The sequence below is a fragment of the Trachypithecus francoisi genome, unplaced genomic scaffold (genome assembly GCF_009764315.1).
Source record: "Trachypithecus francoisi isolate TF-2019V2 unplaced genomic scaffold, Tfra_2.0 Lachesis_group17, whole genome shotgun sequence".
NCBI classification, from domain to species: Eukaryota; Metazoa; Chordata; class Mammalia; order Primates; family Cercopithecidae; genus Trachypithecus; species Trachypithecus francoisi.
The window spans coordinates 25,281,902-25,309,073 of NW_022681462.1; the positions used below are offsets into that span (position 1 = coordinate 25,281,902).

Genomic DNA, 27,172 nt, shown 5'->3' on the forward strand with positions numbered 1-27,172 from the left:
GACAATGGGCAGAGGGATCATTAAAATTACAATAGGGAAACAGCTTTCAATTTTTTTGACCATTATTAAGAACTATACAGTTTGAGCATCCCTAATCTAAAAATCCGAAATTCAAAATACTCCAAAATCTGAAACTTTTTGTGTGCCAACATGGCACTCAAAGGAAATGCTCATTGGAGCATTTCGGATTTTGGATTTTCAAATTAGGGATGCTCAACCAGTATGTATTCTGCGAGTATCCCCGAATCTGAAAAAATGTGAAATGTAAAACACTTCTGATCACAAGCATTTCAGATAAGGGATACTCGGTGTGTACTGTGTATTGTGGCCCAGTACACAATTATGTACTGAAAGAAACCTTTCTTGAAACAATACCTACTCTCTTATATTTTGATATATTCTATTTCATTAAAAATGATGTTGGTCATGATTTCAGAATTGATTTTATTACTCATTAATGGGTGGGGACCTCCATTTGAAAAACAGTGCTCTAGAGGGACTTTTGAAGTTCCCAAACTGATGGAGATTTAATCTCCTCTAACATTGTGGGAGTTTGATGTCAGGGGAATCTGGGTGAAATGATCACTCCTCCTTTCTCAGATTGACTGGATGGTTCCTGAGGCTCACAGACAGAACTGTAGGAAGAAAGGCAAGAAAGAGGTAGGTGTAAATCTGAGTCTTGTCTTGAGTGTCAGTTGAGACCTTGGCCCAGCCCTGACTCTCAGTCCCCTGTAATGCTTCCATCCCAATGGGCCCAGGCAGAGACTCTTAACACCATGCCATCACCCATCATCTCCAATCCCAAAGCTGCATCTGACTGTTCTGACATTACCTTGCCCGTCCTTGTACCTGCTGCTTCTGATTCTTTCTAACCATCTCTGACCCCCAGGACGAATGTCACAATTTTGTCCAGATTCTCGCCATTGCCAATGCCTCTCACCTCCTCACTTGTGGCACCTTCGCTTTTGATCCGAAGTGCGGGGTTATTGTGAGTGACAGGGGTGGGAGGAGAGGGAGAGGGTGCCTGCACCAGTGTGAGTTACTTGGGGTGGTGGTGGGAGGATGGGAAGGGTTTTCTATGAGCTACCATGATGGGGGCATGGTCAAGGCAACCATTGTGCATGATAAGCATTGGGTGTAGGGGTTATCCTCATGGGATGATGGTATGTATAAACCACTGAGGGAGGGAAAGGGAGGTTGTCTGGAGAGGGTAAGATATACAAAGTGTAAAGAGAGATGTAGTGGGATAGTTAAAGAAGTTAGGGATGCTGGTTGGGCTGGGGAAACAACAAATCCAGCGAGAGACTTCAGAAACCAGAAACTCATGTTTCCCTTGCCCTGTGCATGCTTTGTCCAGGCGGCCTGGGTTCGTTTCTTAACTAGTGCAGCCCATTGCCTGTTTCTTCCTTTCATAGCATGTGACTTCCTTTCATAGCATCTTACCACCTTCTCTTACTTCCACTGCCAACCTCATTATGTATGGGCTGTGACTCTCCTCTCATGGCTTCTGATGTCACTTCCACTAATGTAATATCTGCTGGCCCCATATTCTGGATCTTGCCTTCAGGGCGGGCACTCTGTCAATCACGTTTTCTTATAGATCTTGTTAATTGCTGCTGAAGGTCTGGAAATCATCACCCTCAAACACAGGCAGGCTTGGGACATGTGTATCCCTAATCACATCTAGGCTAGTCATAATCTCTGGGACTGATGACTGTTTCTGAACTCTCAGCTTTTCCCATCAGTTATACAGTAGTCAGCACTGGTCTTTTGGCAACTCACATTTGTGACAAGCCCCTGGGGTGAGTCAGAAGCCTCACATATCCTTTATATCCAGTAGCTTCCCTTTCTGCTCTGTAGAGCCATAGGAGGGAGTATAACAGCTCCCTTTTTTGACCTAATCCTTAACTGTAGATCTTGTCTTGACTCTTCTGCAGTCCTCAGTAATCCTTGCCACCTAGATCGAGTCAGTGTGTATCTCTAAACCCCTCTTTGTTGCATACCACCCTCATATCTCTGACTTAGGATGCTAATCATAATCATATGCATGACTGCTCCAGTTAGTCCCCCTGGGCTGCCTTGGGGTGGGATGGACTTATGTTGAGTCCTTTTCATAATGCAAGTGATACAGGCTCCCTACCAGCATCTGGATAGCTCCCTCATTCTAGAAAGGTTCCCAGTTCAGGGTGGTGTTGAAAATCTCTGTATTCCCTCAGGTAACATTGAGGTCTGATTTCCCTACAGTTTTCCTTAAGTTTATAAGGTAGCAGTGGTACTGCCATTGCCATATTTGTCCTTTTCCATTCTGCCAGGCTCGGGGATCCCATGGGTATGAATGCCAGAGCCATGGCTTATACACAGTGTGATTGTTCCAAGTTAGTCTCCTAGGGCCTTTAATTCTTCCTTGTTTCTCTGAGGTGGGACTCTAGTGGTTGTTATATAAGGTATCTAGACAGAAAATGTTCTTTCTGGACATACCTATCAGGATTGGTGTGACTTGGATGCCTATCTCTTCTTGAGGAACATCAGCAATGAAGAGTGAAGCCAGGGGTCTATGTCCTGAAGTCCCACAAATTCAGCTCTTTCCCTGAATCCTCCTGTCTAGCAGGCTTATAAAATGAGGGCCCATCCTTTGGTCAAGGCTTGTCTGAAGGAGAATATAGAGACTAGCCCCAAAAGGTCAGCTCTGGTAACCCTTTGATATACATCCTGTCTGCTCTGTAGACGTTTTGAAAGTTCTCTTCTGCCTTAACCTGTCTTATCCTGCTACCCAGCAGCCCCAGTCTGCTTGACCAAGTTCTTCCTTTATCCTCACGGCTGAACCTCTCAGGATGACTGATGACTTTGAGACTATATAAACAATTATCTGAGAGCTTTGTTGCGGACTCAGCAACTTGCTCAAAGTTGATTGTGGAGAAATGAAGGTTCTTACAAAAAGGAAGTACAAGCATTGGATCTAAGGGCTCCCACAGTGTGGAATGCTGTCCTTCAGTGATAGCTCATTGAACATTGGAGGAAAATATCGTAGTTTGTTTTGTTGAGGGACCTCCAGCAGTTAACAGAGAAAAATGTTAGACTTCTAACAACAACAACAGCAAACAACAACAACAAGAACCATTCAATTGAGTGTCTGCTTTGATGAAGACTTGGTATTAGGTACTTAACATTAAGGATTAAATTTAATTCTTATCACCACATCATGATATTTAGGTATTATTTCCATTTTACAAGTAAGGAAACTGAAGTTCAGAGAAATTAAGTATTGTGTCTAAGATTGTATAGCTAGCAGAGGCAGAATCAAAATTTAAACCTGTGTTTGTCTCTGGCTCTGTTCCACTATCCTGTCCCTTAGTCTAACCTGCAGCCCAGAAGACCTTATCTGTCTTCAATTTCTTGTGGCATTTGATGTGTTTCATGTACTAGGAACCATCTTTCTTTTCTTTCCTTTTTTTCTTAGCCACCTGGGAAAGGTCCTTTCTATGCCTTGAACTCCTCTTGGCCAAGACCAAAGGACCAGTTCCAACCCATAGCTCAGAGAGAGCCTTCCTGTCCAGCTCCGGCCTTCAGCTTCAGGGACTTTGCTTTACCACAGCTGGTTTTGAGAGACTATGCTGCTGACTGACACAACGACAATACAATGAAGAATCTCAACATTCAGATAGAGAATGTAGTGGAGTGGTCATGTCTCTTTCAGACCCGAGTTAAGTGTCATTTAGACCATGCAATAGTCATAACCTATCTAGTTAATAGGAGGCTCACTTCCTCAAAGGTTGGAAACCTGGATGACATGATGATGCCATTGGGGAAAACTAAAAGAGAATTAGTTTCGACATGTTGAGTTTTAAGGGGCAGCTAGGAAATCTCTGTGAGGAAGTCCAGCAGTCAAATAAAAATATGGGCTAGAGTTTGGAAGATACCAGATTTGGAGAGTTTGGGGAATGATTTGCACAGAATATCTGGCTGGAAAGAATGAATGAGATCTTTGAAGCATATGTGAAAGCGACTATGGATAGATTCTTAGGATACACATTAGGAGCTAGAAAGAAGAAGAAGGAAATAGAGAAATAACAGATAGGAGGGATTCCAGAAGGGTAGAGTTTCAGGAGAGTCAAGGAATAGAATATTTCAAGGAAGGGCGTGAATCAAAAGTATCCAATGGCACATAAAGGTTAAAGAGAATGAGAACTGAGAAAAAGTTCATCCCTTTTGTCCTTGGAGAAATGTAAGACAGTAGTTTTAGGCATAGAAAACATAATTTATTTTCCAGGAATAACAGGTGATCTGGTTTGGATAGAACAAAGGTCATTTTGAGAAGTAGTTGAAAATAAGTAGGTTTGGCTAATGAGGGTGTACTCCAGGCAATGCTGGGCTATTTTCTCATTCTCTTGCACAAAAACTTATTATTAAGTCAGTGACCAATACTTCAGAAGATTAATCTTGGGTGGCTATTAGAATAACTTGGTTGGTGGGGGTGGCCAGATGATGTGGAGAAAGGAGTTTACTGCCATGGTTTAGGTGAGAGGTAAGAAGGGAAGCAGCAGCAGGTACATACCACATCTCTAGAGTGCCTAGCCATTTTGTTAATCTCTCACCAAATCCATCTTTCTCCTCAGGTGAGGATGCTCCCACTGTCACACAGCTGGAGTGCTGTGCCTCTGTGGAGCCCTCCGTTCCAGCAGACTCTTCTGACCCAGCATTCCCTTTTTGGGGACTTCCAAAGTTTTAACAGGCCTTCTTCAAGACTCTCAGTAAAATAGAACCTCGTTTGCCATCTAGAGGAAGAGACGAGCAATTGGAGTGGGCTAATAGTACATTTATGTTCAGGGGATATATATTGATATTTCTGCAACAGCTACCATGGAAGTAATTAGGCTCCAATAACACCATATGCCCACCCCAGTTTATGAACTAAAGATACAATACCTGGCATTTCCATGCCATAACTTTGACTCCCAACCAGCCACTGTTAACTTCCCTCTCAGTCCTAGGTTGAGATCATCCTTGTTTTCAGATGTTATCTTGAAGCCTCTCTTAGTGCCAAATACTAGACTAAGGTAACTTCTGGCTGGCCCTGATGAAGTTCTTACACCTCTTGTTCCTTGCCCAGGTCAGTCCCTCTGGAGTCCCTGGGCGAGGAAGGTACTTATCTACCAAACTCTCACATTCTGACCTGAGCTTCAGGTCATTCTTTACCGACTTTGCAGGTTCCCCCATCCTCTGCCCTTGGTTGTATGATGCAGCTCTTTCATACTTGGGGTGGGGAATAGGAGGAGGATGGCCCTTGTTCTCTAGGCCTCTGTGTTTCAGATAGTCCTTTATCGGCCTGTACTTTTCTTTGTCCTGTCTAAGGTTTCCAGTCCTCAGGAGGCCTGCTTTCTTCCTGATCCTTCTTGTCAGGTAGCATATTCTCCAACCAGTTACAAACCCTACAGTTCAGTAGTGTTTCAGAGGAAAGACCTACCTTCAGCCTCTTAAGTGCTTCTTGGGCTGTCCTAGGAATTTCTTCATCAGGGCATGTGGGTGTTGGCTACTGGAGGAATTGAGGGAAGAGGAATAAACTGATGAACAAAGGATAGCAGATATGAGAAATGCAGGAGTAGATGGGGGCATCAGGAATAGCTGGCTGGATATATGGGGATGGTAGTTGGGGGTGGGGAGTGGAAGGGGAGAGGAATGGGAATTGACCTTTTCCTTCATCTGACCATCTTTGTAATTCTCACCATGAACCTGCCCTGTGACCCCTAAACCGATTGCCCCCTTCTGGTCTATAGGACGTGTCCAGTTTCCAGCAGGTTGAAAGACTTGAGAGTGGCCGAGGGAAATGTCCTTTTGAGCCAGCTCAGCGGTCAGCAGCTGTAATGGCTGGTGAGTGGGGAGAGACAAGAACCTGTAACTTCTTGCTCTAATTGCCTCCTTCCCCACCCCTGCTGTTAGAATTTCTGTGTTCTTTCTTACCTTGGAATGTCTATTATTCCCATGTCTCTTTTTAGCCTTTCCTGTTCTTCCCTGAGTGCCTGTGTGACCACCTGCTTTTCCCCACCTAGTATGATATCCCCAGGATTCTCTCTACAGAATGTGTCCTCTGCACCTCTAGTGTAATGTTTCCTCTCTTAACCTTATTTTCTTTTCTCATAGTGTTTTTTTTCCCTGTTAATAAGTGGAATATACTACAATGCATATTGTAATAAATTTGGAAAAAGTATAAAGAAGAACATGAAAAAACTTTTAGAACAGCACTGTCCAAAAGAACTTTATGTAACGATGGAAATGTTCTAGATCTGCACTGTCCAATACAGTAGCCACTAGCTATTGTGGCTATAGAGCCCTTGAAATGTGACTAGCGTGACTGAAGGAAGGAATTTTAAATTGTACTTAATTTTATGTAAATAGCCCTATGTGTCTAGTGGTACCATATTAGTGCAATTCTAAAATATCTCTATTTAGAAAATTATTGCTAATATTTTAGGATATTTCCTAATATCCTGTATTAGTTCATTTGTGTTGCTATAAAGAAATACCTGAGACCGGGTAATTTATAAAGAAAAGAAGTTTATTTGGCTTATGGTTCTGGATGCTGGACATGAAGCATAGTGCTAGTATCTGCCTCTGGCGAGGGCCTTAAGAAGCATACAATCATGGCAGAGGGTGAAGGGGAGCCAGTGTGTCACATAGTGAGAGAGGGGGCAAGAGAGAGAGGGAGAAGGTGCTTTTTTAAACAGCCAGATCTTTTGTGAACTCAGAGTGAGAACTCACTCATTACTGCTAGGACAGCACCAAGCCATTCATGAAACATCTGCTTGCATGACCCAAACACCTCACACAAGGTCCACCTCCAACACTGGAGGTCACATGTCAACATGAGTTTTGGAGGAGACAAAACATCCAAACCATATCATATCCTAGATGGATATTAATGTGTGTGCACAGCCGTGTACATTCATGCACATACATTTGCTGGCCAGTCTTTTGTTGCTGAGGGGAGTCAGTAATGACTATTAAATAAATTCCTGCTAGTACTTTTTTTGAACAAGCTGTCTATGATTGCTCAAGTGTGAAATGCTTCTATCACAAACCTAAACCTCTTCTGGAGAATGACTAATTTGTTAGCAGCCACACAGCAAATTGTTTTTGTGCCACATAGCCTGAATTTTAGGTCAGACCACCCAACATACACCCTCCAAATTCAGCGAAAAGCCATTTTCTTGTGATGGTGTAAAACAAGCAGGTTAATAGAAATTTTATGAGCATGTGCACATTATAAAACTTTTAAATGTCATGCTACATGGATGTAATTTTGAATTCTTCATGTAACTTTATATCATAGGCATTTCTATGTAATTTAAAAATTCATTATAAAGATAATGTTTAATGACATGTTACTCATTCTGCTAACATACCACAAATTAAACAATTCCATATTATTTATATAAATTTAATTAGTTCAAAGATTTTGCTGTTACCCATATTGCTATAATGAACATCTTTGTGCATACATTTTTGCTCTCATTTTAGGTTGGCCTCTTAAGATTCCTAGAAATGGATTCCTGTTTCAAAGGGTGTGAACACTTAATGGCTCATTATCTGTTGCTAATTGAGTTTCTAGAAAGAGTATACCAATTTACACCCTAAATCAGCAGTGAATGAGAGCGGCTTTTTTTTCCACATACATTTCACCAGAATGTGTTGTTCTCATTTTAAAAAATCTTTGCTAGGGCCGGGCGCGGTGGCTCAAGCCTGTAATCCCAGCACTTTGGGAGGCCGAGACGGGCGGATCACGAGGTCAGGAGATCGAGACCATCCTGGCTAACACGGTGAAACCCCGTCTCTATTAAAAATACAAAAACTAGCCGGGCGAGGTGGCGGCGCCTGTAATCCCAGCTACTCTGGAGGCTGAGGCAGGAGAATGGCGGGAACCCGGGGGGCGGAGCTTGCAGTGAGCTGAGATCCGGCCACTGCACTCCAGCCTGGGCGACAGAGCCGAGACTCCGTCTCAAAAAAAAAAAAAAAAAAAAAAAAAATCTTTGCTATTTTGAGACTAAAAATGGCACCTTGTTTTTATTTGTATTTCTTTGAATATTAGTGAAGTTGAACATTTTTCACGTTTTAGTACTTATTTTTATTTATTCTTTGGTAAATCCTCTGTTCATGTTCTTGGAACAGTTAAGAGGTAGGATATTAGCTTTTCAATTACATATCTTTTCCTTTGTGATTGTATATAATTTTTAAGCTCAATCCTTCATTTAAAGAGCAGATAATATTTTTTCTTAAAATTTTTTTTCCAAAGATATAACTCTTTGATCTATTAATATTTAGAGTTATTTTGATGAATCGCATGAGAGGGGGATCTAAATTAATTTTTCCCAGCTAGCTAATCAGTTGACTCAGCATCATTCATTATACTGTTTTTTTCTTTCCTTGGTTTTTTTTTTGCCAACTGTATCATAAAATAAATTTTTGCCTATATTTTTGGGAAATATTTTATATAAAACAAAAGTTGGGACACAAGATCTAATGATGAAAATTTTTTCCTATGCATAACTTTATTTTTTAGGGAAAGTCTTAAAAGCTGTACAAATTACATCACTCTTTTTTTTTTTTTTTTTTTTTTTGAGACGGAGTCTCGCTGTGTCGCCCAGGCTGGAGTGCAGTGGCCGGATCTCAGCTCACTGCAAGCTCCACCTCCTGGGTTTACGCCATTCTCCTGCCTCAGCCTCGCGAGTAGCTGGGACTACAGGCGCCCGCCACCTTGCCCGGCTAGTTTTTTGTATTTTTTTTTTTTAGTAGAGACGGGGTTTCACCGTGTTAGCCAGGATGGTCTTGATCTCCTGACCTCGTGATCCGCCCGTCTCGGCCTCCCAAAGTGCTGGGATTACAGGCTTGAGCCACCGTGCCCGGCCTACATCACTCTTTAGTTGTATAGTTAATGACTTACCTTTTTCTGAAAAATAAAAGTTTTTGAAAATGAGCATAAAGTATATATTGACTAAATACAATATTTTGAGTTGTCATGATTATGATTATCTACTGTTGAAATTGATGAGACCTTCCTTATACTCATACATGTTTGAATAAAACAGTTTAGTTGATAGTTTATTTTTATAGGTTTTTTATCAACATCTTTGGCAAAACTCTGAGTCATTAAGAAAAATTTCTGAGTTTTCATGGTTGTGATGTCTCTTGAGTCTATAAAATTGTTTATCAACAAAATGACTTACTTGCAGCAATCTAAGAAAATCGTTTATCATACTTTTGTTTCAAGCAGTAATTTTTTTTTTGAGACGGAGTCTCGCTCTGTCACCCAGGCTGGAGTGCAGTGGCGCCATCTCGGCTCACTGCAGCCTCTGTCTCCCAGGTTCAAGTGATTGTCCTGCCTCAGCCTCCTGAATAGCTGAGATTACAGGCCCCCGCCACCATGCCCAGCTAAGTTTTGTATTTTTAGCAGAGATGGGGTTTCACCACGTTGGTCAGGTTGGTCTCAAACTCCCGACCTCATGATCCGCCCGCCTCGTCCTCCTAAAGTGCTGGGATTACAGGCGGGAGCCACCACACCTGGCCTCAAGCTGTAATCTTTAAGCATGTGCAGCCCTCTGTGAGTAATTTCTCTTTTCTCAGTCAGCAAGTGAATTCGTATTAGACTGTGGTTTAAGAATATAAATTTCTGGCCGGGCGCGGTGGCTCAAGCCTGTAATCCCAGCACTTTGGGAGGCCGAGGCAGGCGGATCACAAGGTCAGGAGATCGAGACCATCTGGCTAACACAGTGAAACCCCGTCTCTACTAAAAAGTACAAAAAAAAACCGGGCGAGGTGGCGGGCGCCTGTAGTCCCAGCTACTCGGGAGGCTGAGGCAGGAGAATGGCGTGAACCCGGGAGGCGGAGCTTGCAGTGAGCTGAGATCCGGCCACTACACTCCAGCTTGGGCGACAGAGCGAGACTCCTCAAAAAAAAAAAAAAAAAAAAAAAAAAAAAATATATATATATATATATATATAAATTTCCAGTTTTAGTATATATGCTGCTGAAGCGAGCATAAGAATACAAATTTCATAAAGAAGATCATTGTGAGACGAAGTGGGAGGAACATTTTCAAAAAGTTTTTAAGTCTTTTTTTTTTTTAATAAAATTCAGTGTTGCCTTTCAGTTGATAATTGATGGAGGTGATCAGAACTCACTTCCTTTTTTTTTTTTTGAGACGGAGTCTAGCTCTGTCGCCCAGGCTGGAGTGCAGTGGCGCGATCTTGGCTCACTGCAAGCTCCACCTCCCGGGTTTAGGCCATTCTCCTGCCTCAGCCTCCCGAGTAGCTGGGACTACAGGCGCCTGCCACGTCGCGCGGCTAGTTTTTTGTATTTTTTTAGTACAGACGGGGTTTCACCGTGTTAGCCAGGATGGTCTTGATCTCCTGACCTTGTGATCCGCCCGCCTCGGCCTCCCAAAGTGCTGGGATTACAGACTTGAGCCACCGCGCCCAGCCAGAACTCACTTCCTAATGGCTTCAGTTAATGTGGAAACTCTGTCTCTAGCTATCTCAGACCCAAATCATAGTCAATACTAATATTATACATTTTCTTCTGCAGTTATTACTTTACAGGGTTACCATTTAAAAGTTTTTCCTGGTCTGACCTAAGGGCTAGCATCTACTTGGGGCTTTCTAGAATGATTCATTATGTCTTACTTTACCTCTGTTTTGAAAATAGCAGTATAGAAATAGTGGTAACATTATATAAGAATTAGAACCAAAATTCCCAATTAGGTTCTAAAAAAATGTCCTTAAAGATAATAGCAGTATTTTGAAATGAAAAGAGCTTTTAATAATGAAAATATGATTAGAATATAATAGGAGTATTTACTTAAACTTATAAAAATTACACTGTGCATTGTAGAAAATTGAGAAAATGTAGAAATATATAAAGAAAAAAGTAAAAATGTTATTTGTAATTCTATCATTACCAAGTAACCACTATTATTATTTTGGAGTATTTTGAGTGTTTTCTTCTACTGTGTCTATGTGTCTGCGTATTTATTATAACTTGGAATTATGTATATTTCATTTACTATTGTATACTGAGCATTTTCTCATCATAGAAATTGTTTCTTCAAAACATGATTTTTAGCAATTGCATACAATTACATAAATTGTACTGCATACGTAGATGGATATAGCATTATTTAATTATTTCTATGTAATTATACATTCAAATTTTAAAATTATTGTTTTTATAAATAATGCTGTAGCAGGAATCCTGTTACATAATTCTTTGCATTAATCTACTTAATTGCATATGAGTCAACCCAAAAAGTGGAATTGCTAGGTGTAAAAGTGTAAATATTTTGATGGTGCCTGATGGATTTGGACAAATTAATTGCTCTCCAGTTAGTCCTACCAGCAGTGGCTAAAGGACCTGTCCCATTGCACTCTTGCCAGTCCCAAGTAATATGTACAAACAAATAGTGACCTCCTACAAAGTCCAGTATGATATTTATATATTTTGATTGGCATTTCTGTTAGTGAGGTTGAACAATTTTTCATGTGTTTATTGGTATTTCTGTTTCTTTTGGGAAAGCCTCAGATATCTTATTTTCAAATATGAAGTTTATCTGTACTGTACTTAGATACAATTAAGAAAATGATCTCCTTGTCTTTATTTGCACTGTTCTAATTTGGAAAAATATGAACATTTTGACATTCCCGTTAGCATAAGAACTTCGGTGATTCCTTCTCAGTCTTCTTGATAGGGCTTTTGTCGTCTGCTCATTCTTAAATGTTGGAGTTCCTTGGGCTTCTACCTAAGAGCCTCTTCTCTTCTCACTCTATGTAGTTGTGATCTCAGTGAGCCCCATAACTTCTGTTTCCATTGCATTCTGTTGGCTCCCAAATCTGCATCTGCCTCCTGGACATTACCTGGAGGTACAGACCACACATCCTACTGCCTTCCAGACTTCTTCAGTTGAATGTCCCACAGGAATCTCAAAATCATCATGCCCCAAAGTGAGTTCATCATCTTTACTCACCTCCCCCAAACCTGCCTCTCCATCAGTCTTCCCTCCTCCGAGTGTATAGTGCCATACTCACTCAGGTACCCAAGCTAGGGACAGCAGTCAGTCATCTTTCGGCCTCCCTATCACATCATATAATGGATAGGGTTTCTATCAAGAAGAGCAGAAGACTTTGCTCTTTCTCTTTGGGAACCCATCCTGTGTTTTTATCGTATGGTTTTGGTGTCATTGCATCTTGTGATGAATGCATCTGCCAAGGAGCTCTGCAAATGTTCCAGATGCACTGCATGCTGCCAGCATTTTGAGGCCAAGTCTACCTCTTAAATCTCTGAGACTAGCATTCACACATGAAAACAAGACGGTTACAGAAATCCTACATGCCCGACAGAGGGAAAGGTAGAGTCAACACTGCGTCTCTAATCATCTAATTGTGCCCAATAATAGGCTTAAAAAATTTTTTTTTAAAGTATCCAGCTGGCTCAATCCTTAAATAAGGAAAAGACTTTTTGAGTAGGAGCTGTCTATCCTGAAAATGTCTGACCATGAGAAGAAAAGGGAGTGGAAGAAGAAAGGACGCCAGGGCATGTAAAAAATCCATTTTTTGTTTTTTGTTTTTTGTTTTTAAAACAGAGTCTTGCTCTCTCGCCCAGGCTGGAGTACAGTGGCGTGATCTTGGCTCACTGCGACCTCCGCCTCCTGCGTTCAAGTGATTCTTCTGTCTCAGCCTCCCGAGTTGCTGGGATTACAGGCACACATTGCCACACCCAGCTAATTTTTTGTATTTTTAGCAGAGACAGGGTTTTGCCATGTTGGCCAGGCTGGTCTCTAACCCCTGACCTCAGGTTATCCACCCACCTCGGCCTCCCAAAGTGCTGGGATTACAGGCATAAGCCACCGCGCCCGGCCCAAAAAAAAAAAAAAAAAATCAAAATCAGCGTTTTAAAACTAATGTACAAGGCTAGATGTGGTAGCTCACACCTGTAATCCCAGGAATTTGGGAGGCCAAGGTGGGAAGATTGCTTTAGCCCAGGAGTTCAAGACCAGCTGGGGCAACATACTGAGACCCTGTCTTTAAAAATTAAATTAAATTTAATTGATTTAAAATTAATTTAAAATTAAATTTAATTTTTAAAGACAGGGTCTTTAAAGGCCCTGTCTTTAAAAAAGACTCCGTCTTTAAAAAAAAATTAGCCAGGCATAGTGACGCATGCCTGTGGTCCCAGCTACTTGGGAGGCTGAGGTGGGAGAATTGCTTGAGTCCAGGAGGCTGAGGCTGATCACGCCACTTCACTCCAGCCTGGACGACAGAGTGAGACCCTGTCTTAAAAACAAAAAGTAGGCTGGGCGTGGTGGCTCACACCTGTAATTGCAGTACTTTGGGAGGCCGAGGTGGGCAGATCACGAGGTCAGGAGTTCGAGACCAGCCTGGTCTACACAGTGAAACCGTGTCTGTATTAAAAATACAAAAATTAGCTGGGCATGGTGGCGGGTGCCTGTAATCCCAGCTACTTGGGATGCTGAGACAGGAGAATTGCTTGAACCTGGGAGGCGGAGGTTGCAGTGAGCAAGATAGCGCCACTGCACTCCAGTCTGGGCAACGGAGCTAGACTCCGTCTCAAACAACAACAACAACAACAAACCAAACAGTAACAAACATACACTAATGAACTGATAATTCCTATTATAAATCTCCTTTAAAAGGAAGCATTTTGATGCCAGAATGGAAATTTTAAACCCCCAGGCTGTAGAGAAATATTCACTGCCATGACACATGTTTACAGGCTTTCCATCTGGCAAGTTGGGATCTATTTTTACACACAATTATGATTTTTCTTTTAGTGTGTTTCTTCGTCTTTTGTGGCTTTCAATGTCTTTTTTTTTTTTTTGTATTTTCAAAATGAAAATATCTTAATTTTTTTGCACTATAAAAGTAAAAGATGCTAACTACAAGAAACAAGGATTATTCAATGAATAATCTTTCCCATGCTTGCAGGCATACATACATTTTTTTAAAAAAATAAAAATAGGGTTGAATTATTCCTGGTGCTGTTTTCTAACCTGCTTGTTGAGCAAACTCATCATTGTGGGAATTACTTGCTTTTGCACATCATCTTTCGCCAATGGCAGATGTGGCCTTGATCCATTCAGCAATAATTTGCCAAACAGTTGTATGGTCAGTGTTATTATATAAACAATGTATCACAATCACAATGTTTGGAATTGAGAGTGTCCTGAAGAGTCCAGGGCATGTGGTGATCTTGTGGACTCCTATGCTCAATATTGTAATGGTTGCTATTCCTTCTGCTGTGTAGGGGTGTGTGTGTGTGTGTGTGTGTGTCTGTAAGATGTGCTGCAAGCCCCCTTGTACTCTTAGGGCACCTGGAGCCCTGCTACTTCCTCCCAAAGTGTCTGATCCCTCCTGCTGATCCTTGGCTGTTCCACTCTGAGTGACTGCGCACTTCTCAGTATTTCTGGGCTCCAGTGTTGCTGATTCCCCCATTGGTCACTTAGGAAGTTTTGTGACCTCCATCTACTGTTGAGTCTTTGGATAGTTATCTGTGGTCCTTTACTGTTTCCAGAATATTTATGATTGTTTTTCTCCAACCCTACATACCAAGTCATGATCCCAGCATCTGCTTTACCACATCTCCTATTCTTAGGGTATCCATGACAAGGCTTCTACCAGGGTTTTGATTTTAGAGCATTTCATGTGTTATGCTCTTAGGGAACATTTTCAAACTCTGGCCTCTGTGTCAACTTTTTCCCCCTTGGAAGTACAGAGGGTTGGCTCATTTGCTGTTCCATTTTCTGCCAGGACCTTTGACCAATACTCGGTTTTCTTTCCTGAAATTTTCTAGAAGGGAATGGAGTATCTTTGTATAGCTTCCCCCTCTTCTGGTGGCAGATCGAGCATATGGCCCTTTGAAGTTTCATAAGGAGCTAACATGAATGAATGTCAACCATGTGCCAGGCCTTAGCTAGGGCTCTTTATTTATCTTATTTAACCCTTAGCGCTATTCTGAGTGGAAGATGGCATCTCTATTCTGCATTTGAGGAACCTGAGGCTTCGAAAGTTGCTTTGCCCAAGATCATAGTACTACTAAGTAGTCAGGGTTCAAATCCAAGTCTTCCTGGCTCCCAAACACTTGGATTCTTTTTAAAATTGCAAATAATGGAATAGTCTCATTTCCCCACCCCAAAAGAAGGCTTTCAACCCTGCACTACTGCCCTTGTAGGGCTCTGGCCCTCTTGTTCTCTGCGTAGAGTGTTTCTTCAGTGCTGGTTACCTTTCTGGTGCCTGAGACATGCTGCTTCTCTGGAGCATCTGTGACCCCAGGATGATCATGCCTCCCTCCAAGTGGCCCCCCACTCTCTACTGCTTCCCCTGGTGTGCATGAGCCCTGTGGTTCTGGCTGAGCTTTCATGCACCCGCTTCCAGCACATCAGCCTGTCTTGCTTCTCTAGCCTCTCTGACTTGACCTTCTCAGTTGCCTTTGGTAGCTCTCCCCTTAAATGGGAGTGTTCCCCAGGGCTCTCATCTGGCTTTACCGTTTTCCCTGGCTATGACTTTCATGTCATGACTTAAGCATGAAGTGTGATGACTCCCAGGTTGCTGTCTTTGGCCCTGTTTCCCAGTCCCTTCCCTTAATTGCTTTCCAGGATCTCTGACCAATATCCTGAAGGCACTTCAGCCTTAGGATGTGCAACGAGTGGACTCATTTCCTCTCCAGCTGCCTCTTTTATGGGCCTTGTTCTATCATTTGCTGTCTTGGTTAATAATGTCACCACCAACTATCATCAGTCTTATAAGCTAGAAACCTTGAGAAACATTGGTTTACTCCATTCTGTCTCATCTCATATTCAGTTGATGAATTTCAAATCCTGTTAATGGATTCTACCTCAGAAATACCTTCCAAATCCAGCCCCTTTATTTCCTCTGCCTCTGCCTTACTTTGGGCCTTTCACTCTTGCCTGGACTGTATGAATAGCCTTTTAAGTAGCATTATCTTTTTTAAAAACAAAACTGTTTATATCACTTTCCTCCTAAAAAAGTCTCTGCAGTTTTACGCTTACCTGCAGGGTAAAGTGCATATCTGCTGGCATGGCAGAGCAGACTAACCACAGAGTGCCCATCCCCACACCTCCAGCTTCTTCTCTGCTCACTGGCCCTGCCTAGCAGCCCCTCTGCCCCTACATGGCTGAGCATGGCTCCCCTCTTCGCTGCTTGCTTGTCTTCCTCCCTGAAGTCCTCCTTCCATCTGGCAAATTTCTTATTCCCATACCCAGCTCACATGTTGCCTCTGAGATGCTGTTCCCTCAGGTAGATATAGCTGGGTCCCCCATGTGTGTTAGTCTGTGCCTCCCGGAATCTGATTACACACTTGTCTTCCTGACTCACATGGGGGTTCTTGGGTCCAGGGATTTACTTAGCATCTGGCACAGTTCCTTGTACGTAGTAGCTGGTGAAGGCATACCACCTTGTTCTCTCCAGAGTGCCTCTGATACTCAGCACACCCCCAGGGTGTTCATGACTTGGTACTACTCTCTGATTCATTTTCCTCCTACTCGTGTCAGACCCCTTGGTGGTGGTACTCAGAGTGGCTACAGTTCTCTCCCATTCAACCCACAGAGCTGAACCCCCCTTCCTTCCCAGAGTGTCCGTGATTTGTCTCTTGCTCAATCCCTACTATCCCTGGAGGAAGCACCTTTGCCCCTCCACTATACTAGGAGGGAGGACCTGATTCCTTGTTGCCTTTCCTGGCTGCCTGTGAAATCTCCACTCATCTCCTAAGCCAGTATCTCTCAAAGTGAGGTCCTGAATCACCTGCATCCGATTACTCTGATTGCTTCTTCGAAATGCAGGTTCTTGAGCCAACCCCAGCTCTACTGAATGAGAATTGCTGGCCCAGGTATCTGCATTTAAATCACTTCCCCAAGTGAGTCTAGTATTCTCTAAAATTGTGACTTGTTCTAAAGCAGTGTATGCCCACTAATGTTCAGAAAGAACATTCTTTCCCTGAGACATTTACCAGAGTGGGACAACTTAAATAAGATGGGGACCTGTTACGAAGCAGATGCCCCTTTTGGAGAGTCACAGTACAGTTAGCACATTACAGGGTTACTGAAACAGCAACAAAAAAGCCCAAGAGAAACAAGCTTGATTTTTATGAGGCACGCCTTTATTCTCATACACATGGACATTTCCGCACAGTATTTTCTTAATGCTGGTTTCCCTGAGTGCCCTGGAGCAGTTTATGTCTAATTTCCTTAATTGCGATAATGCCTTTGATGTGCTCAGCAGTGTCTGGCACTCATGGGTGCTTAGTCCCTGAGAGTTGCTGCCCTGCTTTATGACCTATTCTGCCTGTGACCTCTGTTGCTTCCCTCAGTGGGTCACTGATATCCCATCTCCTCCCTGTCGCCCTGCAGGGGGGGTCCTTTATGCTGCCACTGTGAAAAACTACCTGGGGACGGAGCCGATTATCACCCGAGCAGTGGGTCGTGCCGAGGACTGGATTCGGACAGACACTTTGCCGTCCTGGCTGAATGGTGGGGAGAGGGAGAGGGGTCCTCTGGGGGGACCAATGGGGTGGAGTCTGGGAAGTCCCAGGTTGTGTCTGTGAGGATCTGAGGCCACTGGTATTCCCAGCCCCAGCCTTTGTCGCAGCCGTGGCCTTGAGCCCAGCCGAATGGGGGGATGAAGATGGAGACGACGAAATCTACTTCTTCTTTACGGAGACTTCCCGAGCATTTGACTCATACGAGCGCATTAAAGTCCCACGGGTGGCCCGTGTGTGTGCGGTGAGACCCCATTCCAGCTGTCTGTTTGTCGTCTCCTGGTCTGTCTGTTCCCCTGTCTTATCTTTCCTCTTTGGGTCTCTGTCTTTAAATCTCTCCTGTGTCTCCTATTTTCTCTGCCTTGACTTCTCTTCTGGGAGCTTGAGGAATGTGAGAGAGAGGCTTTGGCCTCTTTGACACCCACAATTACCCTTCTGACACACTGTCTACAGGAGGTGGACTAGTGTAGAGGTTAAAGGGAGGAACTGGTAACAGACCAGGGTTCAAGTCCCTGCTCCACCCACCACTTAACTGCCTTTGCAACTCTGTCCAGGTTCTTTAGTGTCTTTGAAACTTGTCTATAAAAAGAGGATAATAATGATGCCTGTCTGTGAGGGCTGTTTGAGTATTAAATGAGGTAACTTACGTAAAACACATAATGTAGTACTTTATAAGTGCACAGTTAACTTAGTCACTGTCATTGTTATTGTGACCCCTTCACCCCCGTATCTCATTATCCCTGCAGCTACTCTGTGTGGCTCCCTGTCCTTGCATTTGTATACATCTGTTTCCACATCTGTCTATGTCTGCCCTGAAGTCAGAAGGAAACTTAAATTGGTTTCCATGCTCCTTGCCCAATGATGGTCATCTAAAGAGAATCTCCCATGTGTTCGTCACCCCAGGGGGACCTCGGGGGCCGGAAGACCCTCCAGCAGAGATGGACGACGTTTTTGAAAGCTGACCTGCTCTGTCCAGGGCCTGAGCATGGCCGGGCCTCCAGTGTCCTGCAGGATGTTGCTGTGCTTCGACCTGAGCTTGGGGCAGGGACTCCCATCTTTTATGGCATCTTTTCTTCCCAGTGGTGAGGGGTCTTGGTGTGGAGGAGAGTTACAGGGTGGGAGATATGTGGGGTTGGCACAATGTCAGTGTTGTCTCTTCCAGAGGGGGCAGGCTCTCCCGCCTTTGGCTGCATGGCTCGCTGTGTGTTTCTCAGGGGTTATCTCATTTGACAAGGGATAAGTTGCTGTCCCCCAGACCCCTCCAGATATCCAGCTCCAACCTGTGAATTCCAGGGAGGGGGCTGCCATTTCTGCTGTCTGTGCCTTCCGACCACAAGACATTCGGACAGTGCTGAACGGTCCCTTCAGAGAACTAAAACATGACTGCAACAGAGGACTGCCTGTCATGGACAATGATGTGCCCCAGCCCAGACCTGGAGAGGTGAGGGGGCAGATCTTCATTCTAGGCCTGAAGTAGAGAGCTGCTATTAAGGCAAGAGCCCCACCAAGCATCACTGGCATGTCCTGTTCCTGGGAAACTTTGTCACCAGCCCTGTATTTCCTCTAGTGCATCACCAACAACATGAAGCTCCGGCACTTTGGCTCATCTCTCTCCCTGCCTGACCGCGTACTCACCTTCATCCGGGACCACCCACTCATGGACAGGCCGGTGTTTCCAGCTGATGGCCACCCCCTGCTGGTCACTACAGATACAGCCTATCTCAGAGTCGTGGCCCACAGGGTGACCAGCCTCTCAGGGAAAGAGTATGATGTGCTCTACCTGGGGACAGGTATATTTAGTGGTCAAGCAGGTTGCCTACCTAGTGCATACACATTCTCGTCACAGAGAGAGTACTGTAATACATATATGTCTGAGTCCCAGGCACAGGGGCAATTATGTCATTATTATTGTTCCTTTCCTGTCCCCTAGAGGATGGACACCTCCATCGAGCAGTGCAGATCGGAGCTCAGCTCAGCGTTCTTGAAGATCTGGCCTTATTCCCAGAGCCACAGCCAGTTGAGAACATGAAATTGTACCACGTGAGTTGTAGATTTTGGAGAATCTATTGGGGAGACATCTGAGTCCAGAGCCAGTTTGTGACCCTGAGGTCTGGGAGATCCAGTGTATTCCCCTTCCCCACTCCCTTTTTGTAGAGCTGGCTCCTGGTTGGCTCCCGTACTGAGGTGACACAAGTGAATACAACCAACTGTGGCCGTCTCCAGAGCTGCTCAGAATGCATCCTGGCCCAGGACCCAGTCTGTGCCTGGAGCTTCCGACTGGATGAGTGTGTGGCCCATGCTGGGGATCACCGAGGGTGAGTGTAGCTGCCTGGATTTCTTGCTTACTGTGCCAGGGCTCTGTCCCATCCATATGTCTATGTTTCTCATCTGTTAATGCTGCCCTGCCAGAGGCTGTTTTCTTTTTCTGTCTGTTAGTGTCTACATCACTCGTGTGTCCTTCTGTCGGTCCATACTAACTCATCTGTTTGTCCATCTAGTGCCACCTCATCAATGTCCTTGCCTCTCTGCTGGTCCTGCCTTGACCTGACAGTGTGCTATCTCTAGTGGACGCTTCTTAGTTTTCATCTTACAAGAGCTCTTGGAAGTGTTTTCACAGTTGTCCACTCCCTCTTTCCTTGAAATACTTTACTCTTGCTCTCTATGACTCTGCATTCTTTGGTCTCCTTTACTTTCCCATCCAACTACTGAATGTTGATATTCCTCAGGGTTCAGTCCTGCACCCATTCCCTTTACACTTTCATGCTCTCTCTAGGCAGTTTTATTCTCATTACTTTCAATACCATCTGACTGCTAATGACAACCACAAATATATCTAGTTGAACTGTGGAACTCCCCATCCAACTGTCTACTTGATATTCCCTTTGGATGCTTCATAAGCAACTCAAATTTAGCAAATCAAAGTGTGCGGTGTTGTTTCTTCTTTCTCTCACATGCTCCTCCTCTGGTTTTCCTCATTCTAGTAAAGGGACCTCCATGCATCCAATTGCTCAAGCCAGCAATTGCCCACATTGTATTATGATTTGTACTGATTTTAGCCCCCAAACGTCCTTAGTCCACCCTCTTCTCTCCACCTCTACTGCTACCACTCTAGTCCAAGCCATCATCGCTTCTTAACTGGACTACTCTAATAATCTACTTGGTCTTCTTTTGACCATTTTGGGCTCCTACCATCCATTTTCCACTTAGCAGCTTAAAAGCATATGTCACATTGAAGCAAATCCCTGACATCATATCATATTCATCTTAAATATTTCAATATGTATCTCTACTAGATAAGGACTTTTTTTTTTTTTAATTTAAGATGGAGTCTCACTGTGTCGCCCAGGCTGGAGTGCAGTGACGCCATCTTGGCTCACCACAACCTCTGCCTCCCTTATTCAAGCGATTCTCCTGCTTCAGCCTCCCGAATAGCTGGGATTACAGGTGCCCACCACCACGCCCAGCTAATTTTTGTATTTTTAGTAGAGATGAGGTTTCACTGTGTTGGCCAACCTGGTCTGGAACTCCTGACCTCAAGCAATCCACTCGCCTTGGCCTCCCAAAGTGCTGGGATTACAGGCGTGAGCCACTCCGCCTAGCCCAGGACTCTTAAAAACATCTTATTGTGGGAAAGTTCAGTCATATCCAAAAGTAGAGAGAATTGTGTAATGAATTTCCATACATTCATCCCTCAGCTTCAACAACCATCAGCTCCTGGTCAATCTTGTCTCTTCAGTACGTTTACTCATTACCAACTATTTTGAAGCAAATCCTGAACATCATTTCACTTCATCCATAAATCTTTCTGTCTGTATCTGTAACATACAAGGGTTTAAAAAAAAAAAACCATATTACCATTATCATACCAAAAACTTACTTTCTTAATGTCATCAAATATCCAGTCAATGTTCTGATTTCTTCAATTGCATATATTTAAGAAATAGTTTATGTCAGTATCCAAATAATGCTTATTAATTGTAATTGGTTGATATGTTTAAGTGTCTTTTAATCATTGAGATCTTCCAGCGAAGTATTTTTAATCACTTGATTCGGAAGTGTTTTTGCAAACTGACCTTGAGATTTCCTATTTTGAAGTCCAGTTAATTTATAGCATATTTGTATACTGCAGAACCTCAAGTATATACAGAACCCCAGAATATTACAGAACCCCATGGCTAAACATTCTTTAGAGGTAAAAAGTATTTGTCTTTTGGAATAAAACAGATTGATTCACACGTCAAAACAGAGTGAAATGTTTAAAATGATAACTGATCTGTAGGGCTAGATATGAAAGAAAAAACTGACATATAATTAGAATAGTCATAACATTTAATTTTGTTTTTCTGATATTTGTCTTGAATTATAAGTGTAAAATCTTATGTCATTTCTTGATCAGATTCTTGACTTTTTGCCAGTTGGGGATATAAAGTAATTCTTGGATGACAGGCTTGGCCAGCTTTGCATTTTTGGTTAAGAACTTTAACCTGGTCTTTTAGTTTTCTGGGGGAGCATTTTTAAACATCTAAGACAAAAGCAAGGGCTTTTTTCTGTCCTTTATTGTTTTAATTTCCATTAAAATAAGAATTCACTGGTCTTAGATATCCTCTATACTTGAGCTTCAAGGATTCCCTTAAGGTATACGTGAGTAGGGGGAGGGGGGAGAGTGTGGGGTGTGTGTTTATGCCAGTGTTCTGGGTTGTTTTTGTGTACATTTCCCATACCTCAGTTCATCCAAGGGAGAAGAACATAGACTGTGAAGTTCCTGTGGCAACAGCTGTACATGTGGTCTTCCTATGTTCCTCACTCTCAGCTAGACTAATCAACCTTGGTTTTACCCAAGAAACTTCCATCTATTCATATCAGTCTTGGAGCTCATTTCAGGGACCTCAATTCATATTGAAGGAGTTCCTACTCAGATGAGTCTGTGTTTGATTGAGGCTTTGTGTGTTCAGACCTTTTACCTGGTCTTCACTGACAACCCTAGTAGGGGTATCATTGACTTCCCGGCCTCTGGGAGTGGTGCTAGAGAGTTCAGCAGTGAGCAGTCCATCTTGCTATCCTCCATCAGATACAGTCCACCCAAATCCTGGAAGTACCAGGACTGTGCTATTTGAAACAGATCCATTCAAATAACACATAGGCCAGTATATATCAACCAGTATTGAAGAGTTCCTTTGTAGAGACAAGCAGCTTTTAGGAAACAAAAAATCACCTCACTGACCCTAAAGGAATTTTGATTAGCTTCTACAGAAAAGGAGTTTGCTCTTTCTCTTAAATAAGAGAAAAAAGGCCGGGCGCGGTGGCTCAAGCCTGTAATCCCAGCACTTTGGGAGGCCGAGACGGGCGGATCACGAGGTCAGGAGATCGAGACCATCCTGGCTAATACGGTGAAACCCTGTCTCTACTTAAAATACAAAAACTAGCTGGGTGCGGTGGCGGGCACCTGTAGTCCCAGCTACTCGGGAGGCTGAGGCAGGAGAATGGCGTAAACCCGGAGGCGGAGCTTGCAGTGAGCTGAGATCTGGCCACTGCACTCCAGCCTGGGTGGCAGAGCGAGACTCCGTCTCAAAAAAAAAAAAAAAAAAAAAAAAAAAAATAAGAGAAAAAAAATCCCTATAGTTTTTATCCTTTTTTTTTCCCTGGAGAAATCTTGTGGTTGTGGAGAACCAAGTTCATTTCTTAGAAGATTCTGTTTCTTTTAAAGCACCCCCACTAAACATCTTTCCAACAGACCTAGTGCAAATTTAGCTATCCATGGTCTGCTAGAAAGATGCATGCATGAAATGTCATGAGTAATATTAAGAGGTGTTGGGGAAAAATTTGGTGATGAGGAGAAACTTGACTGATAATTTCAGGAGTGATTTCTGGGATGATGGGAGATGTATTGAATGAGGGAGTCTTCAGTAATACTGAGGAGGGTTGAAGGGAATGTTGACACTGGATTTACCAAGCATTCTCTTCTTTATAGGTTGGTCCAAGACATAGAGTCAGCAGATGTCTCCTCTTTGTGTCCCAAAGAGCCTGGAGGTCTGTGTGGTCTGTATGGCTTAGGGAAATGTGGGTGGAGTGGATGGAAAGGGGCTAGAGAGTTGTTCATTTTGGAACCATTCAAACCTTGGATCTTGGAAGATGTGGCAGCCAGGTACCTTGGGCCTTAGCCTCTTTGGGAATTCCCTTTTTAGCTTAGTCTCCATAGCCCCTTCAAATGATTGACATCACCCCACACTTTTCTTCATCACACCTCCAGCCTTTAGCCTCACCTCCTTTTGTGCCTTTGCTGTCTCTCGCAGAACGTCCAGTAGTGTTTGAAGTTCCCGTGGCTACAGCTGCGCATGTGGTCTTGCCGTGTTCTCCAAGCTCAGCATGGGCATCCTGTGTGTGGCACCAGCCAAGTGGAGTGACTGTACTCACCCCCCGGCGGGATGGACTGGAGGTGGTGGTGACCCCAGGGGCCATGGGCGCTTATGCCTGTGAATGTCAGGAGGGTGGGGCAGCCCGTGTGGTAGCAGCTTATAGCTTGGTGTGGGGCAGCCAGCGAGATGCCCCGAGCCGGGCCCACACAGTGGGGGCGGGACTGGCTGGCTTCTTCCTGGGAGTTCTCACAGCATCCCTAACTCTCCTTCTGATTGGTCGGCGTCAGCAGCGACGGCGACAGAGGGAACTTCTGGCTAGAGATAAGGTGGGCTTGGACCTGGGGGCTCCACCTTCTGGGACCACAAGCTACAGCCAAGACCCTCCTTCCCCCTCTCCTGAAGATGAGCGGTTGCCCCTGGCCCTGGCCAAGAGGGGCAGTGGCTTTGGTGGATTCTCTCCACCCTTCCTGCTTGATCCTTGCCCAAGCCCAGCCCACATTCGGCTAACTGGGGCTCCTCTAGCCACGTGTGATGAAACATCCATCTAGAGCTGGGTAAATGACCACTAGTGTATAAGTGATCACTGGAATGGAGGGACTACTGAGATGCTGGGGGTCACTAGGCCTGGAAGACCATCCCAGCCTCTGAGTTCTCTTTGAGTATGAGTGATTACTTGGACTTTAGTGTCTGTTCTCTCTGAGTCTGGATGGGCTTGGGGCCAGACCTTTGCCTGATTCCCGATTGCCATGAGAGATCAGAACTGCTTTCTGCAGCAGTCAGGGCTTCTGCCCAACATCTGAACCCCTGTGACCCTTCATCCCTGGCCCCTATCTTGGGCCCATTAGTTTTGGGGATGGGGCACAAGGCATAGCTATGACTTTGCTTTCTGGTTGGAGCCTGGCCAGAAGGAAGAGCCCTGGAGGTGGTTGGGGGCGAATGTGCACTGAGTCCTTGGGGTGGTTCTGCTTATTCTTCAAGTTTATCTGAATCTCTGTGGGGAGTGCATGATCCCCATGTTGTGACATGAAGTCTCTGCCCTGAGATCTTCCCCATCTCAGTTTTCCTTCCATGAATGAGTGCGTGTAAATACATGGTGTTCATAGGAGACCTGGCCACATGTGCATGAATGACTGGGCTGATGCTTAGGAATATTTATGAGGGATGGGGAGGGAGAAGATTGGAATAGGGGTATTGCCTGCAGAACTTTAGACCCTGTAGCCATAGAGGGAATGGCTTTCCTTTCTAAAAGGAACTGAAACACTGCCCCTCTCCCCATTGCCCCACAACCTTATTCTAAATTTGAGTAGAGAAAAGCTCCTAAAGTGACTTTCCCAGTGGGAAGGGCAGCAGTACACATGACCTCATCTTTTTCTTTGTTTTTGCCCTTTGGCTGCCACCACTGCCATGTCACAGCTGCTTTCTCTGGCTAGGGTGTAGGCTGTACCCCATTTCCTTGGCTCCCATTGAAAATTAACAGCATTCTGATGATTAGGGAACAACAGAAGGGGAACAGTCATAGATACACAAGCAGTATAAAGATAGGTTCACAATCAGTGACTTTACTCAGGGTAACACCCTTGCCCTAAAGCAGGAGTCCCCCCTACCTAGGGTCCATGGACTCCCTGAAATTGTATGCAAAATATTGTTTGTACATGTGTGTCTGTATGTCTCTGTGGGGGAGGTTTTATGGCTTTTGTCAGATTTTCAAGGCCTTAACTAAGTTAAAGGACCACTGCCCTGAGGTCACTGCACTAAGATCAAGCTAGGATGGCATCACTCTGTGGCAGCTCTCCCTGGCCTTGCCCTGCCTGGAACAGGGTGATTGCTGGAATGGAGTTACCACTGAGATGCCAGAGGTTGCTGGGTCTGGAAGACTTGTTGCCTTTCGGTTCTCTTTGAGTCTGACTGACTGTGGCCAGTCCCTGAACTGGTAGTTGCTGGAGGCCTTCTTGTTTCTCCAGTCCCTGGAAGCTGAGCTCTGTGTTTATTTGATGACATTGTCAACTCTCACAAAACTTCAAGACCTCTTCCTGCTTGACCACTCGCACATGCTCTAGGCTTCTCCTGCTCAGTACTGGTCTTGGCCTGTGAATGTGCCTCGTTCATCCCTGGTGCTTGAGCCCCTCAAGCTCCAGTCAGTGATCCAGTCCTGCCCCTTTGAAGTTTTCTCCTCTGCTTTCCTTGGCAGCAGCCTGTGAACTACTCAAAAGAGTCCCCTTGGGTTTGGAATTATCGGTGGCTTTGCCATTAATAAATGTGTGATCTTCGGCAAGTAACCTAACCTAGGGACATCAGTTTACTCATCTGTGAAGTGGGGATAATAAAAACCTACCTCAGGGTTGCTACAAGGATTACATGAGAAAATATGTCAACAATAAAGACCTGTCTGTACCAATATATGTTGTTATTGCAGAAATGGGCTTATTCATAATCATGTAGCTTAACTATATGATAACCATGACACACGCAATCACATTAAGCCTCATTCAGTAAAAGGACAGTCATTACTTCACAGATGTCCTGTTCTGGGTCACCTCTGTACAGCTCATAGCTTCTGGTTTCTAGGTTTTGGGAGGCAGATCTATGATTTTTATAATCCTCAGCTCTGTCTGACCTTAGTGGCCTGAGATCCCTTTGTATAGAATGGAGGAAGGCTGTGCGTTCTTTGGTTTACCCTCAGCCTATCTTTCAACCCCACTCACTTGGGGTTATGGCCTAGTTCCTCTTTGGGGGAGGAAGGAAGGTGGGGAGATGTCAAAGGGGACTGGGCTTCCTGTGGGGAGTGGGAGAGAAGAGTTTTTCAAGGAGGAGAGAGACCAGGGCTCTTATACTCTGAGCCACTATCTCCCTGCCCTAATCACCAAGGGCCAGGCACCAGACAACTAGGGATGGCCTCTTTACTCCAAAGCCTGCTGAAATTACTCAAACTAGCCAATCCTAAGTCTGCCTACCCTGCCTCACTCATTCCTTACAATGGAAACCACAATAAGCACTCCTGCCCACGATTCCCTGCTCCCTCTGCATCCTGAGTGACCCTGGTGCTTCTCCATGTGGCCCCTGCATAGTGTGCTTTGCCTCCTGTTTCTGGGGACCTATGAGTATAAACTTCCTCGATGACAGTCATTTCTGTGTCTGTGTGTCTTCTTATACCTTATTAAAGCAAACCTGGGTACATTTTTAAAACAGCAGGGATTCTCTGAAGATTAATGTTTGAGAAGGCTGATTGGATCTGTCTAATCAGGGAGGCTGAGGCCTCAGGCCTTCATTAG

At 44.2% G+C, this 27,172-nt stretch overlaps 1 protein-coding gene across 2 annotated transcripts in view; it reads left to right on the forward strand.

Annotated features, from left to right (window-relative positions):
• The window catches only part of SEMA4F (ssemaphorin 4F), a 28,980-nt gene extending 2,680 nt beyond the window's left edge, over positions 1 to 26,300 (forward strand). Inside the window, exons 3-14 of one of the 2 annotated variants that reach the window (XM_033175236.1) lie at positions 601 to 660; positions 890 to 988; positions 5,772 to 5,865; positions 17,423 to 17,542; positions 17,643 to 17,794; positions 18,454 to 18,632; positions 18,844 to 18,991; positions 19,118 to 19,340; positions 19,481 to 19,590; positions 19,705 to 19,865; positions 23,519 to 23,577; positions 23,841 to 26,300. In XM_033175236.1, the coding sequence (XP_033031127.1) occupies positions 601 to 660; positions 890 to 988; positions 5,772 to 5,865; positions 17,423 to 17,542; positions 17,643 to 17,794; positions 18,454 to 18,632; positions 18,844 to 18,991; positions 19,118 to 19,340; positions 19,481 to 19,590; positions 19,705 to 19,865; positions 23,519 to 23,577; positions 23,841 to 24,451 (2,016 nt within the window). In that variant the 3' untranslated portion in view covers positions 24,452 to 26,300. The remainder of the gene's footprint in view (positions 1 to 600; positions 661 to 889; positions 989 to 5,771; positions 5,866 to 17,422; positions 17,543 to 17,642; positions 17,795 to 18,453; positions 18,633 to 18,843; positions 18,992 to 19,117; positions 19,341 to 19,480; positions 19,591 to 19,704; positions 19,866 to 23,518; positions 23,578 to 23,840) is intronic. The other variant, XM_033175238.1, reaches the window with a different exon arrangement.
• The last annotated feature ends 872 nt before the right edge of the window (positions 26,301 to 27,172 follow it).